This window comes from Lithobates pipiens, unplaced genomic scaffold (genome assembly GCF_037356315.1).
Source record: "Lithobates pipiens isolate NorthernLeopardFrog02 unplaced genomic scaffold, aLitPip1_a1.2 Scaffold_19, whole genome shotgun sequence".
In the NCBI taxonomy this organism is placed as follows: Eukaryota; Metazoa; Chordata; class Amphibia; order Anura; family Ranidae; genus Lithobates; species Lithobates pipiens.
This window is the reverse complement of record NW_027507764.1, coordinates 211,406,700-211,423,464: the sequence shown is the minus strand read 5'-3', so window position 1 is coordinate 211,423,464 and position 16,765 is coordinate 211,406,700. Positions and strand designations below refer to the sequence as shown.

The following is a 16,765-nucleotide window of genomic DNA, read 5'->3' as shown; positions in this document are numbered from 1 at the left end:
GGCCTCAAGTCAGAGCGCGTCAGGGAAACCGAAACCAGTGCATGGTCCGAGAGGGTCTGGAGACCAATATGAGAACTCTTGGCATTTAACAGGTCCCGCTGCGTAATAAAAATGTAGTCAATGCGAGTGTACTTATCATGAGGTGCCGAGTAGCAAGTAAAGTCCCTACCATTAGGGTTGAAAGTGCGCCAAGTGTCTATTAAAGTCAGAGAATGCAACGCCTGTTTCACCTGTTTCAAAGTACGGTAAGTTAAGCTAGATTTACCTGTGGAAGTGTCCTGAATCGGGTTAAGTGGAACATTAAAGTCCCCCCCCAGTAAAATGCAGCCCGTAGCAAAGCTCTTTAATTCATCAACCACTCGCCTACAAAAGGGTACATGTGCACTATTGGGGAAATAGACGTTGGCTAATGTTAAGGGCGTAGAGCCCCACATGCCCTTTAGGAACAAGTATCTGCCTTCGGGATCCGACAGCTGCTGAGTGACCTCAAAACCCACCGACTTGTGGAGGAGAATCGAGACTCCTTTCGTTTTTGCTTGCGGGTTTGTTGCATGAAACACCCGTGGGAAATTTTTGTTAAATAACCTAGGAATTTGACTAGATCGGAAGTGTGTCTCCTGCAAATATACAAACATGGGTTTTACCTTATTCAACTCCCGGAGGATGGAGATGCGCTTTTCAGGCGTGTTCAAGCCGCGAACATTGTGTGATATCAAAGTCGGGCAGGGGCCCAGCATCGAGTACGTCATGGTCGAGAAATCAAAACCCTCCGAGGGCGGCTCACTCTGCGGAGATAAATAAGAATAAGAAGAAGCAGTGAAAGAGAGATGACAGTAGAGAGAGAGGAGAAGGAAAGGTGGGGAAAAATCAGGAGAAGAGAGAGGTACAAGGGCAAAAGTGAGGGTAGGATAAGGTGGGAGAATGTCCTGTACTTAGGGCGTATCAATTGGGGTGAGTTCTTGCCTGCAGATCTCTGAGCTGCAAGCCAAGAGAAGAGCAGGGAGCGGTATACACAGCAAAATCCTAGCTAAACTGCTATGCCCTGTTTGTGGGGTACGTGGGAGGAACACCACAGAAGGGGTAAGTGTTCACAATAATACCATGAAAATGGCCACAAATGTAACAATAAACATAAAAAAAAAAAAAGGAAAAAAGAAATCAGCGAGGAGAATCCCTTAACGAAAAAGTGCATAAAAAGAAAAAAAAAAAAAAAAAGGGAAAAAAGAATAATAGTACAAAAACACAGAGTCACCATAAGGGAGACTCACAGACCCTAATTTAAAGCATAACAAGGCAAGAAAATATTTCCTGGCCGGAAAATAGCAGCCACTAAGTGGCGGGACATACAACCTAGAACTGTTGACTGTTGAAAAAAAAAGGAAAGAAAACACATCATGTTCCTGAAAAACCTCCGGGCAATAACCCGCCAAAACAATCAAAAAATTGGGCAAAATGAATGGCGGGCCACCAGCCCCTCAAGCAAGATCCCGGCTCCTGGACTGCCGCGCAGGAAACTGAAGGCGGCCCCCCGTTCCAGCGCCCATCCTGCCGCCTCTGCTCTTCTTCGTGGGGGGTTTGGCAGGGGAAGAGTGGGGAGAGCTGTCCGGGCTAGCGTCTTGTGGGGGGTTCCGGAACTCCGCATACCAGTCGGGGAGATGAACGCAGGGGATGTTCAGTGCTGCGCAGAAATCCGGAAGCTCCTCTGGGAGCCTGAGTAAGAGTTGTCTCCCATTAAAAGTAACCTGTAGGGCAAACGGAAAGCGCCATTTGTAAACAATGCCTCTCTCTCGTAGCACTTCCAAAAGAGGACGTAGAGCCCTCCTGTTTTGCAGGGTGATGGGTGACAAATCCTGAAAAAGTGCCAAATCACTATCATTGAACTGGATACGGTCATTTTTCCGTGCTTGGCTGAGAATCTCCTCCTTCAGAGGAAAGTTCTGGAGGCAGCATATAATGTCTCTCGGTGGGGCTGTGTCTGATGGTCTCGCTCGGAGGGCCCTGTGCGCTCGTACAAATTCAATAGGGGTATCGGCCGGGTTCTCCAGCAGGTTGTTGAATATGGAGCATAGGGCAGAGGGTATCTGGTCAGGGGCCACCGCCTCTGGAACCCCCCTCACTCGAATGTTACACCGCCGACCCCTATTATCGAGGTCTTCTAGGTGCCTGTTAATGGAGATTAAATGCGCAGTATGTGAGGCTGTTGTCGCTTCCAGTCTATGTACCGCCTTATCTCTCCTATCCTCAGCCCTCTCCATGGTGGCCATTTTTCGTTCAGTGAGAGGAGGTCAGCTTTAAGGTCGGTAATGGCAGAGAATAGGGTATTCTTGATGTCTGAGGCTATGGCGGTCATATCGCCCAGCGTTAGAGGGTGGTCAGGGTTGCCGTTCCCGCTTACCAGGTCGTCCGCGGTACCTTGGGATCCGTCGCTCATCTCCTCCTCGTCGCCTCGTGGCTGCGCCATCTTGCGCAGGGTGGAGCGGTCAGAGCGGGCCTGCATAAGGAACAAGTCCTGTATATTGCTGGTCTGGGACGAAGCGGATTGTCGCCGCGATCTGGTCCCCGGGTTGTGCCGAGCTTGCTTGCTCATTGTCAGCTTCTGATTCGGCCAGGAAAGACGCTAACAGGCTGTGAGTCTCCAGGAGCTCCTCTCTAAGCAGCCATTCCTTCCGCGCACCAAGCCACGCCCCCTAATTCTACACCTTCATTCCTCTCAGTGCAGGTTTCAGAGAGGACTGAAGGTCTAGTGGGGTTGGAGATCCCAGCTGATGAGGACCAAGGAGAGGTTCGCTTTGTTCTTTGCTGTGGGTCTTTAAGGTACGTTTGCCAATGAGCTGCATGGCAGGTCAACATATGTCTGGTCAAGCATGTGGTGCCCAAGTGGCTGATGTTTTGGCCACGCGAGATACGCTGGAGACATATGTTGCAGATCTGATGCACTCGTCTCAAAAAAGGCCCACACCAAAGAACTTTTGGAATAACGCGCAGAGGCAGCGCCCTGCACAGGCAGAGCTCTGCGGTGTGATTCAGTCGGTGTGCTCCTCCTTCTCTCTCCTATCAGGCACCCACATGGAGTCAGTGACCTCATCATCCCCTCCCTCTTCATCACTGGAGCAAACCTGGCAGTATGCTTCAGCTGGTGGAACATGACTGCCAGATGGCTGTCCTTCTTGAGCATCCCCTCTCTCTGCGCTCATGCTACTGCCTTCCTCTAGCTGGGTATCATCATCAGAGCCTTCAAAACACTGGGCATCCTCCTGGACCATGTACCCAACACTGTGCTCAAACAGTTCAGGGGACTCCTCAGGAGGACATCGTGGGTCTAGGGAAGGAGTGACTGATGATGACATTGAGATGAGGGAAGAGGATGCGTTGGCAGCTGCTTTGCTAGTACCCCGAGCCTGGGTGAGAGAGGATGAGGAGGGCTTGGTTGTCCACTCTACCAAGTCTTTGGCATGATGCAGCTCAACACGTCCAGCTGCCGAAAATAAGGACAAGCGCGTCCCATGGCCACGTGCTGATGACGATGCACCGCGTCCACGACCTGTACTGTTGTCTCTAGACACAGAGCCTGCTTGCCCTCTTTTATTGGCTTGTGACTATCTGCCTCTCCTTGTTGGCCTTCCAGACATAGTAATGGTCTGCAGGGAGATGGTAAAACCAGCATTTGGGTAGCTTTAGTTTCACACTGAGCAGATGACACAGTACACCAACTGTAATTACTGCAGCTGCCTGCCTGTGTTACAGAAACAGAACAACACCAGCAATAAGGGGTATCTTTAGGTTATACTGTGCCGGAGGCACACAACACCCAATTTAACTGATGTAGATGCCTGTATTACAGAAAACCAGTAATAAAGGGTAGCTTCAGGTGTATACTGTGCTGGAGGCACACAACACCCAATTTAACTGCTGCAGATGCCTGTATTACAGAACTCCAGTAATAAAGGGTAGCATCAGGTGTATATTGTGCTGGAGGCACACAACACCCAATTTAACTGCTGCATATGCCTGTATTACAGAACACCAGTAATAAAGGGTAGCTCCAGGTGTATATTGTGCTGGAGGCACACAACACCCAATTTAACTGCTGTAGATGCCTGTATTATAGAACACCAGTAATAAAGGGTAGCTTCAGGTGTATATTGTGCTGGAGGCACACAACACCCACTTTAACTGCTGCAGATGCCTCTATTACAGAACATCAGCAATAAGGGGTATCTTCAGGTGTAGGGATGAGCCGAACACCCCCCGGTTCGGTTCGCACCAGAACTTTCGAACAGACCCCCAATTCATACGATTGTTAGAACCCCATTGAAGTCTATGGGACTCGAACGTTCGAAATTAAAAGTGCTAATTTTAACGGCTAATATGCAAGATACTGTCCTAAAAAGGGTCGGGGGACCTGGCTCCTGCCCCAGGGGACATGGGTCAATGCAAAAAAAAGTTTTAAAAACGTCCGTTTTGGTGGGAGCACTGATTTTAATGATGATTAAAGTGGAAACAAAAAGTGAAATATTCCTTTAAATATGGTGCCTGGGGGGTGTCTGTAGTATGCCTGTGAAGTGCCACGTGTTTCCCGTGTTTAGAACAGTCCCTGCACAAAATGACATTTAACGGAAATAACGTCATTTAAAGCTGCTTGCGGTTTTAATGTTATATCTGGTTCCTGCAATATGGTTGAAAATCATTGAGAAAAATGGCATGGGTAGCCCTCCCTGCCCATTACCAGCCCCTTTGGGTCTTGTACGCATATTAAGGGGAACCCCTTACCCATATTAAAAAAAGGAAATGCGTGTGGCCCCCAGGCCCTATATACTCAGAACAGCAGTATACAGGCGGTGCAAACAAGACAGGGACTGTGTAGGTTTGTTGTGTTAAGTTGCATCTGTTTGTAATTTTCAACTGGTACATTTTTAAAGTGTAGCTCCAGTCAAAAATAAAAATTTTAAGCTTTTTGGAGAACATAGGGAAGGGTTATCACCCCTGTATAATTTGTTTTGTCGTCCATCTTTTTTCATCTCACTTGCTGTTGTCTCCTTCCGTTTGCAAGTAGGAGATGTTTGTAAGTTGGATGTTTGAAAGTAGGGGCCTGCCCTATATGCTCTGCAGAAATGGCGGAACAAGGTGTTGGTTTTGCCACAACATTGTAAGCCCTCAAAGTGACTCTTGGTGGGTGCTGGAGCGCCCTGCTGTGAACGATTATATCAAGAATTGTAATTACATGCCATTGTTGAACAGTGGTAGAAAAATTTACCTTTGGTGGTTGTGGTGCTGGTGCCACAACACTATAAGTCCTCACAATTACTCTGGGTGGGCACAGGAACGGGCCCTCCTGTGAAATATTATATCAAGAATTGTAATTACATGTCCCTGTTAAACAGGGGCAGAAAAATTGGGCCTTAGGCACTGGTGCCACCACACTGCAACCTCTCCCATATACTCTAGTTTTATTGCAGGAATTAGCCCTGCTGCAAAGCATTGCATCAAAAATTGTACTTAAACGCCCCTGTTAAACAGGGGCAGAAAAATTGGGCCTTAGGCACTGGTGCTGGTGCCACGACACTGCAACCTCTCCCATATACTCTAGTTTTATTGCAGGAATTAGCCCTGCTGCAAAGCATTGCATCAAAAATTGTACTTAAACGCCCCTGTTAAACAGGAGCAGAAAAATTGGGCTGATGGCATCACCCAGAAACAGAAATGTTCTTCCAACATATCATCGGAGGAGGAAGAGGATAGACAATCAACATAACAGGACAGTCACTCAGCATCAGCATAGGCAGTCTTGAAGGGATGTGATATTCCAAAAAAAATTATTCGGTTGCATCAGCTTCAGGTGCTTGGTAGCTGTGGGTGATCCAAGACTGATTCATCTTGATGAAGGTCAGTCGATCAACTGATTCGGTAGACAGCCGCACCCTGTGATCGGTAACAAAGCCACCAGCAGCACTGAAGGTGCGTTCCGAAAGAACGCTGGATGCAGGACAGGCCAGTAGCTCAATTGCATACTGTGCAAGCTCTGGCCAGTGATCCATCCTCAAGACCCAGTAAGCCAGAGGATTTTCGGTGGGAAAGGTGTCCAAGTCTGACCTTGCCCCTAGGTATTCATGCACCATGTAAATCAGACGCTGGCGATGGTTGCTGGAACCGATCATACCTTGGGGCTGCGGACTAAAAAATTGTCTGAAAGCATCAGTCAGACGGCCACCTTCTCCACCACTCCTTCTGACCGATGACTCAGCAACACGTTGTCCAGGACCAGGAGTTTGTAACCTCCCAGTCTCTGGGAACGCGTTGCACAGACCTTTCTGCAAGGCCTCCCGGAGATGTCTCATCCTCTGCTCCCTCTGCGATGGCAAGATAAGGTCGGCAACCTTACCCTTGTACCGTGGATCAAGGAGAGTGGCCAGCCAGTAATGGTCCCTCTCCTTGATCCGAAGAATACGAGGATCCTTCTGCAGGCTTTGCAGGATCAGGAAGGCCATGCAGCGTAGGTTAGCTGAGGCATTCGGTCTGGAGTCCTCTGGGTCACTAAGGACAACATGATCCGCAGCTACCTCCTCCCAGCCACGTACAAGTCCACGTGTTTCTTGGGACTGTAAATCATCCCTACAAAACTGCTGCTGCTGAGTGCCAGCCTCCACCTCCATGCTGACACAATCATCCTCCTCCTCCTCCTCTTCCTCCTCCTCATCCTCTTCCTGTGTGATGGGTGCCTCAAGTGCCCTGTCCATTATTCCATGCAGCGTATGCTCCAAGAGGTACAGTGTCACTGATGCATGCACTGTCACTGCTCACCATCCTTGTGGCCTCCTCAAACGGTGACAGGACAGTGCATGCATTCCTGATCATGCCCCACTGGCGTGGTGAGAAAAAACCAAGCTCCCCTGACCCTGCCCTGGTGCCATAGTCGCACAGGTACTCATTGATGGCCCTCTGCTGCGTGTGCAGCCGCTGCAGCATGGCCAACGTTGAGTTCCACCTGGTGGGCATGTCACATATAAGGCGGTTCTTGGGCAGGTTCAACTCCTTTTGGAGCTCAGCCAGCCGAGCACAGGCATTAAATGATCGGCGGAAATGCACACAGACTTTCCTGGCCTGCTTCAGGACATCCTGTAAGCCGGGGTACCTGCCCAAGAACCGCTGCACCACCAGGTTAAGGACGTGAGCTACACAGGGCACATGGGTCAGTTGTCCCTGTCGGAGGGCGGAGAGGAGGTTGGTGCCATTGTCGCAAACCACCATTCCTGGCTTAAGCTAGCGTGGCGTCAACCACCTCTCGGCCTGGCCCTGCAGAGCTGACAAAACATCCGCCCCAGTGTGGCTCCTGTCCTCCAAACAAACCAGCGCAAGCACGGCATGGCATAGTTTTGCCTGCGTACTTGCGTAGCCCCTGGAACGCCTACGGAGCACCGCTGGTTCTGAGGACAGAGCACTGGAAGAGGCCATGGAGGAAGAAGAAGAGGAGGGGGTGGAGGAGAGAGGTGTGTCACAACCAATAGTAGCATTTTGGAGGCGTGGTGGCGGAACAACCTCCAACACTACTGTACCTTGTCCTGCATCCTTCCCAGCTGCCAAAAGAGTGACCCAATGGGCCGTGAAAGACAGGTAACGTCCCTGTCCATGCCTGCTGGACCATGAGTCAGCGGTAATATGCACCTTACCGCTGACCGCCCTGTCCAGCGAGGCAAGGACATTGCCTTCCACATGCCGGTAGAGAGCCGGAATCGCCTTCCGTGAGAAAAAGTGGCGTTTGGGGACCTGCCACTGAGGAACCGCACATTGTACAAACTCACGGAAGGGGGCCGAGTCTACCAACTGAAAAGGCAGCAGTTGAAGTGCTAGCAATTTAGCCAAGCTAGCATTCAACCGCTGGGCATGTGGATGGCTGGGAGTGAACTTCTTTCGCCGGTCCAGCAGCTGGGGCAGGGACATTTGCCTGCTATAATCGGACGTGGGTGTACTGCTAGCAGAGTGCCCGGAAGCACTTGGCTGTGACACACCTAATTCTACACCTTCATTCCTCTCAGAGCAGGTTTCAGAGAGGACTGAAGGTCTAGTGGGGTTGGAGATGCCAGCTGATGAGGAGCAAGAGAGGGCCGCTTTGTTCTTTGGTGTGGGTCTTTGAGGTACGCTTGCCAACGAGCTGCATGGCAGGTCAACATATGTCTGGTCAAGCATGTGGTGCCCAAGCGGCTGATGTTTTGGCCACGCGAGATACGCTTGAGACATATGTTTCAAATAGCAGCGGTGCGATCTGATGCACTCGTCTCAAAAAAGGCCCACACCAAAGAACTTTTAGAATAACGTGCAGAGGCAGCGCCCTGCACGGGCAGAGCTCTGCGGTGTGATTCAGTCGGTGTGCTGCCCCTAAGCTGGCCCCTGGAGGGCATCCTGCCTCGTTGGACATGTGCCTCCTCCTCCTCCTCCTCTCTCCTACCAGGCACCCACGTGGAGTCAGTGCCCTCATCATCCCCTCCATCTTCATCGCTGTAGCAAACCTGGCAGTATGCTGCAGCTTGTGGAACATGACTGCCAGATTGCTGTCCTTCTTGAGCATCCCCTCTCTCTGCATTCACGCTACTGCCTTCCTCTAGCTGAGTGTCATCATCAGAGGCTACAAAACACTGGGCATCCTCCTGGAGCATGTACCCAACACTGTGCTCAAAGAGTTCAGGAGACTCCTCAGGAGGACGTGGTGGGTCTAGGGAAGGAGTCACTGATGATGACATTGAGAGGAGGGGAGACGATGCGTTGGCAGCTGCTTTGCTAGTACCCTGAGACTGGGTGAGAGAAGATGAGGAGGATGAAGAGGGCTTGGTCATCCACTCTACCAAGTCGTTGGCATGTTGCGGCTCAACATGTCCAGCTGAAAAGAAGGACAAGCGTGTCCCATGGCCACGTACTGATGACAATGCACCGCGTCCACGACCAGCACTGTTGTCTCTAGACACAGAGCCTGCTTGCCCTCTTTTATCGGCTCGCGCCTGTCTGCCTCTACTTGCTGGCCTTCCAGACATGGTAATGGCCTGAAGGGAGTTGGGTAAAAAAGCAGTTGGGTAGTGTATATTGTGCTAGAGGCACACAACACCCACTAACTCCTGCAGATGGCTTTATTATAGAACACCAGAGATAAAGGGGTATATACAGATGTATACTGTGCTGTGCTGGAGGCACACACAACTTCCAATAACTCCTGCAGATGGCAAGTGGGCTCAAATAGAGAAGAGCTATGTAGGTGGATATAGCGGTATGTACTGGGTACAGAGCACGCAGACAGCACGCACAAGCTTCTAACACTACTGACTGCAAGCTCTATTATAAAAGATAGATCACTAGCTATATAGGTGAGGTGAATATAGCGGTGTATACTGCGGTCAGGGCACGCAGACAACAACCACTACACAACAGCAAGATCGAAAATCGTCCGAAAACAATCGGTGTGTACTGTGTTGAAGGTACACAGAACACCCACTAACTCCTGCAGATGCCTTTATTATAGAACACCAGAGATAAAGGGGTATATACAGATGTATACTGTGCTGTGCTGGAGGCACACACAACTTCCAATAACTCCTGCAGATGACAAGTGGGCTCAAATAGAGAAGAGCTATGTAGGTGGATATAGCGGTATGTACTGGGTACAGAGCACGCAGACAGCACGCACAAGCTCCTAACACTACTGACTGCAAGCTCTATTATAAAAGATAGATCACTAGCTATATAGGTGAGGTGAATATAGCGGTGTATACTGCGGTCAGGGCACGCAGACAACAACCACTACACAACAGTAAGATCGAAAATCGTCCGAAAACGATCGGTGTGTACTGTGTTGAAGGTACACAGAACACCCACTGCTTCAGACGCCAACACACTACACAAGGCCGCCGCGCTGGTGGCCTTATATAGTGTGGGGCGTGCACTACACAGCCTGAGCTATGATTGGCCACAGGCATCCTGCCTGTGGCCAATCATGGCTCTCCTCGCTGCTGGCGCTGCGATTGGCCAAGCATGCGGGGTCACAGTGCATGCTTGGCCAATCATGAGCCAGCAATGCACTGCGCCATCGCAGTGCATTGTGGGCCGTGAGCGCCACACAAATTTGGCGCGAACGGACCAAAACGTTCGGACTTCGCCGAACGGGCGAACAGCCGATGTTCGAGTCGAACGCATGTTCGACTCGAACACGAAGCTCATCCCTATTCAGGTGTATACTGTGCTGGAGGCACACAACACCCAATTTAACTGCTGCAGATGCCTGTATTACAGAACACCAGTAATAAAGGGTAGCTCCAGGTGTATATTGTGCTGGAGGCACACAACACCCAATTTAACTGCTGCAGATGCCTGTATTACAGAACACCAGTAATAAAGGGTAGCTTCAGGTGTATACTGTGCTGGAGACACACAACACCTGATTTAACTGCTGCAGATACCTGTATTACAGAACACCAGTAATAAAGGGTAGCTTCAGGTGTATACTGTGCTGGAGGCACACAACACCCTATTTATCTCCTGCAGATGCCTGTATTACAGAACAGGGTAGAGAAAGCTTTCAAGAGGACATTGCACAGCTAAGAGCTGATGCCTCACACCTGGGCAGCAGTGTGGGGTACAGCTAAAAGTTAACGTGTTTTGTGCTACAGGTAGCGCTTACTCATAACCTCGTCAGGAGGAAACATATTGAACTTATGAGTAATGGGTAGCATGGGACTTTGCTGCTATATTTCCAATTGGAAAACCTATACTGGGAATTGTAATACTTCATCTGCTTCATCTTCAATTGTAATACTTCATCTCTGGATAAGGTTATGCCCACATATTTTGGGAGAATTAAGCTATTTTTGTGGCTATCGTGGGATGGTTTTTGATGACTGATGAATCTGTTTTCCAGAAATATGTGTAGTGAAGGTTCTTTTTCAAAAGCTGCAGAATTGTGTTTAGATTTAACCACTTACGGACCGCCCACTGTCATTAAACGGCAGCACTCTGAAGTGGAATATCATTGTTATGGCAGCAGCTAGCTGCCATAACCCCCATATCCACTTCTTCAGCAGGCAGTCCACTTTCAAATAAATGTGATCTCAGCAGTGGACTCGCCGTGAGATCACTTTTATCGGTGGCGGGAGAGGGCCCCCCTACTGGCTACTGGCAGTGGCGGAGGCAATTGGATCCTGTCCCCTCTGTAGTATGGAGCTGAGTGAGGGGAAGATGGCCCCCACCCAGCTCCATACCATTGCAGTGCGGAAGCGATGTCAAAACTTCACATCCGCCCATAGCTCTTCAAGGGATTTTTTTTTTGAACAAAAATGTTTTAATTTTTTTTATTATTGCATTTTAGTGCAAATATGAGATCTGAGGTCTTTTTGACCCCAGATCTCATATTTAAGAGGTCCTGTCATGCTGTTTACATTCCTTGTAATAGGATTAAAAGTGACACACTTTTTTTTAAAGAACAGTGTAAAAATAAAAATGAAAAAGTAAAATAAATAAGATTTTTTTTTTAATGCGCCCCGTCCCGCAGAGCTCTCGTGCAGAAGCAGACGCATACGTGAGTAGGGCTCGCATATGAAAACGAAGTTCAAACCACACATGTGAGGTATCACTGTGATTGTTAGAGCAAGAGCAATGATTCTAGCCCTAGACCTCATCTGTAACTCAAAACATACAACCTATAGAATTTTTTAAACATTGCATATGGAGATTTTTAAGGGTAAAAGTTTATCACCATTCCATGAGCGGGCGCAATTTTGAAGCGTAACATGTTGGGTATCAATTTACTTGGTGTAACATCATCTTTCACAATATAAAAAAAGGGCTAACGTTACTGTTACTTAATTCAAAAAAAGTTTATTTCGTTCAAAAAAAGGGCACTTGGAAGACTGCTGTGAAAATACAGTGTGACAGAAAGTATTGCAACAACCACCATTTTATTCTCTAGGGTGTTAGAAAAAAATGTATATATTTTTGGGGTTTCTAATTAATTTTCTAGCAAAAAAAATGATTTTAACTTGTAAACAACAAGTTAGAAAAATAGGCCCGGTCTTAAAGTGATTAAATTGTTAATTGTTCATGTGGCACTGAATCTTAAAACATGTTCAAGGAACTACAGTATACATTAAAGTTGTATTGTATAAAGTATTTTGTCATGTTCTCATCTAGCATTTCTATTTACTTGCCAAGGTCTGGTGTGACAATGGAACACACAAGTGAAGAGATATTATGTGTAATGCTGGTAGGTTCTCTGTATTTGTTGTACAAATCTAGCGGTTCCCCCGTACCAAGGTGTTAGCCTCCATAAATATCCCTGTGAGATTTGCAGCTGCCATGTGTTTACCACTTTCAGCAGAAGGTCATCTTTAACTCACAGGTGTCATTTCTTTACTAGCCTCCGGTCTAATAACAACTGCTGCTCTAAATATGAGCCTTTTAACAGTCACATCTGTCTGGAATTTGACAGCTCTGGTTTTCTTCTCTTGTCAATCAAAGATACAATTTGTTTCCCAGTGTTTTCACCACAAACTCTTTTTCACGAGTCATCAATGCCTGGCTGAAAATGTTTTCAGCAAGTGTCATGGTCTACAATAAATATAAGCAATAATTATATACAATGCAGGTAAATATAATACTTTCTGAATTAAACTACACAGCTCATTCAATAAAGTGATACTAAACCCTTTTTTTATTTTAGTTCATGAAGTCCTGCCTTACAGTTAATGTACCATCTGCTTCCTTGAAAATCAACCTTTCTTGGTTGCCCATCCAGTCCCCAAACTGCTGCTGCCACCTCCCTGTTTGTTGTCTCCTTTGTCTAGCTGACTACTAAGGATACATACACCCTTTTATTTGTTTGTGCAGCATGCCCTCTTTTCTTCCAGCTCCTGACAGTCACTCTGCCCTCACCTCTCCTCTTGAACCACAAAAGGAGAACAGCACAGATTGCCAAAGGCCAGGCATCAGTGAAAAGCATAGAAGATAGGTGTTTGGGGATTCGAAGGTTATAAATGTACCGGGGTGTTGTTTTTTTTTTTTTACCTGAATGCTGTTTGTTTTTAGAGTCATAGCACCTGGGATTTTTTTTCTCAGACAATAGGTGCAGGAACTTCTCCTTTCCAAGTCACCCCTTGTATCCGCTCCTACCCACCTCCAAGCACCATTTCTTGGTTCCACTTCCTACCCACCTCCAAGAACCCCCCTTTTGGGAAATAAAGAAGCATGTAACTGTAGCACCGTCTGGTTAGTGTACTAGTGTAAATAGGTTAGTTGATAGAGTAGGCAAATTGGCTTGGCTGAGAGCCAGGCCTGGGTTGAATCTGGGTCAGGGATTAGTGACTCAGGGAGGCTGGTTGACTCATTCAGACAGCTCTTCTGGTGCCTGCCCCTGTTTTCTTGAACCTTGGAGAAGGTTCTAGATGTAGTGGGTGGAAGCTAGGAGGGGAACTTTGGCATATTTATGAGGTCACCTCATAAATAGGTATGAGTTATGTCAGCAGAGGCAGTTGGGTGGAATATGGAGATGGAGTGCTGAGGAGGTTGGCGTTGGTCCTTGAGAGCACCCCCTAGTCTGGGGGTTACTTCGGGGCTGGGGCTCAGGTGCTTGAAGATTCCACCCACAAAATATGGAGGAAACCTTTCCTGGAAGCATGAGAGCAAGTGTGAGGCAGGAGCAGGTCAGCACAGCCAGGGGATCTCCTGAGAGTCAGCCAGGTGGGCTGGTGAGTGTCAGTCTGGAGGACTGTGGAGAGGGTGTCAGTCTGGAGGACTGTGAGAAGTTAGCCTGGATGGCTAGTGAAAGGGGAAGCTGCAGCCAGATGAGTGCCTGAAGAGGTGGTGTTGGGATCAGTGATCATAGAGAGGAAGTGCTGGGAAAAGTGTGAGCTGTGTCACCCTAGGCCTGTAATGGGCCTTTGCTACAAAATCACTACAGGGTGACATAGCTGGGTTCTGCAAGCAAGAGTGTGCTGGAGGAAGAAGAGAAGCTGTACATAGGACTGCTAGGACTGATAGGAGACATTGTCCCCGTTTGATGTCAAGTGGGCATCCCATAACCTCCCATCGCTATCCAAGTAATATCCCACAATAAAACAAAAAAGACAAAGTCACAAACTGTTATGACTATGAATGCCTGTGGAAATTTGTTGTGCCTAGCTGTGCAGGGTGGGGGATCCCAGTTACTTGTGGCTTCTGAGGGGGTACGCTACATAACATTTTTGGTACTAATTTGTATGGAACTTGTTAATGGCAACAAGAAAAGCAGTGAAATAGATGCAGCCCTGCAGCCAACAACAATAGATTCCCCCAGCAACAATAGACCCCCTGCAGCAAGAACAGGTCTCCCCACAGCCAGCATCGAAAGACCCTCCAGCAGCCAGCAACAATAGACCCCTCCCCCAACAGCAGATCCCTCCTAGCAACAACTGACCCCCCAGCAACAACAGACCACACCTGAAAAAACTGATCCCCTCAAACTACAATAGATGCCCAGAATCCAGCATCAACAGACCCTGCAGCACACCCCAGCACCCCTTTTCCATTACATACATTCAGTGCTAGAGGTGCCAGAACTGCGTTGCCCCATTCCTGCTGAAAAAAGCCTTTCATAGTCCCTTGACAAAAGTCCTTTTGCATAGGGACAGCCACTGATGTATCAGTTTTATTGGATCAATGTTATGTTATCATAAATATTTTGCATCAGTCTAAAGCCACTGACACACGGTCGGATTTTTCGATAGCAAATGTTCGATGTGAGCTTGCTGCTGGAAAGTCAGACCGTGTGTATGCTCCATCGAACATTTGCTGTCGGAATTTCCGCACACAAATGTTTTGAGAGCAGGCTCTCCAATTTTCTGACAGCAAAACTTGTTGTCAGAAAGTCTGATCATGTGTACACAAGTCTGTCGCACAAAAGTTCATGCATGCTCTGAATCAAGCAGAAGGAGCCACACTGGCTATTGAACTTCCCTTTTCTAGGCTCGTCGTACATATTGTACGTCACCACATTCTCACATTCGGTATTTTTGGCCAACATTTGTGTGACTGTGTGTATGCAAGACAATTTTGAGCCAACATCCTTTGGAAAAAAATCCATGGTTTTGTTGTCAGAAAATCCGATTGTGTGTACCGGGTACACACTAAGTTACTATTAGTTCTTGTTACCATATCTCATTAACTTCCAAGAATTAAACTGAGTTTTGACTTCATTATTTACTGGTCCTTCTTTCTGTAGTTCTTTTTTTTTTTTTTACATACCCACTAATACTTATCTTTACTTGGAGTCTTTACTTGACAAGACCCCCGAAGTCAGAAGAAGAGGCCGGCGGCGAGGAAGAAAGCCAGGCTCCTCCGCTAGTAAAAGAGCTAGAAGAAGATAGTGGAAGAGTCCGGTGAGAAGACCCCCGAAGACGGAAGACCCCCGGAGCTGTGCAATAAACAATTTTTACCCTGTGTTGTGTTTTTTTTTGTACTTTTTTTTACAGGTGAATGGGTAGGGGTACATTGTACCCCATACTCATTCACATAGGGTGGGGGGCCCCGGATTCTGATAAGCCCCCCGCCCGCAGACCCCAACAACTAACATGAGGACAAGGTGCTTTGGGGTGGGGGGCCGTGCGACCCCCCCTTCCCCAAAGCACCCCCCCATGTTAAGGGCACGCAGCCTGATATGGCTCAGGAGGGGGGCGCTTGCTCATCCCCCCCTTTCCTGGCCGGCCGGGTAGCGTGCTCGGACAAGGGTCTGATGTGGACCTGGGGGGGACCCTCACGCCGATTTTTTTCCCCTTTAAGTCCATACCAGGTGGCGGGGCTAGCGAAGTCTCCTTCACGGGCCCCGCCTACTTGGAGACCTGCTCGAAATGAGCAGACTTTTCTCCAGACGGGAAAAGTCAGTTCATTTCAAAAGTACGGCGGACTGGCATACGCACGGCCGGATTGTCTGCCGAAATGCGAGTCCGCATTTATAATATAAAAGTGCATGCAGGGCACTGCACAGACCACTAGGGACAAAGGGGGTGTGTAATTTTTAATACAGCACGGTAATCTAAGATTACAGTGCTGTGTGTGTTTTGTGTCTTTTTACTTTTTTGAATTTGCCGCCGTTCTCCGCTCCCGTGCGCCGTAACGTCGCAGGGAACGGAGTTCGGTGGCATTCGGCACTGTGAATCGAGCGGAGGACAGCTCGATCACACAGCACGGGGGACATCGCTTGATCTAGGGGACAAGGTAAGTAACTCTCCCTGTGTCCTGCCCTGCATCCAGCGATGCGATCCCGAGTCTGGCTCTGGGTTACCACTCCTATCAGTAAATTCCTAACCCGAGCCAGACTCGGGATTACTGCTAGGGGGGTTAAGAAGGCTGATTCCTCCTAAACCACAAAGACAAATACCATACCATACCATAGAGTTCACAAACTATGGTATTAATATATCTGAAAAGTGATCAATCCTGATACCTTTGACACATCTCATCTCTTGAGGCCTGAAAATGCCAGGACAGTAAAAATACCCCCAAATAACCCCTTTTTGTGAAGTAAACAATCCAAGGTATTTAGTAGGAGGCATGGTGAGTTTTTTGAATTGTATTTTTTTGTCACAATTATATGGAAAATTAAGAAATTTACTGTCATCAGTGCAGTGTTATCATATAATTGGTGAGGCATTTTCTTTTTTACATTTTTTTCTAAGATTTTTTTTCTAGCACACTATGACCAGAGCAATACAGTGTTACCATAGTAACAAAGTGATCAGAATTGTTTTTTTCTTTTTTTTCA

General features: G+C 47.9%; 1 protein-coding gene across 7 annotated transcripts in view; it reads right to left on the bottom strand.

The window, feature by feature from the left end:
* The window catches only part of SUGCT (succinyl-CoA:glutarate-CoA transferase), a 1,356,517-nt gene that overhangs the window by 520,081 nt on the left and 819,671 nt on the right, over positions 1-16,765 (bottom strand). For 2 of the 7 annotated variants that reach the window (XM_077491677.1, XM_077491679.1), the window contains one exon: positions 645-785. The exons of the other annotated variants lie outside the window; for them this stretch is intronic. In XM_077491677.1, the coding sequence (XP_077347803.1) occupies positions 645-785 (141 nt within the window). The remainder of the gene's footprint in view (positions 1-644; positions 786-16,765) is intronic. 7 annotated transcript variants of the gene reach the window in all.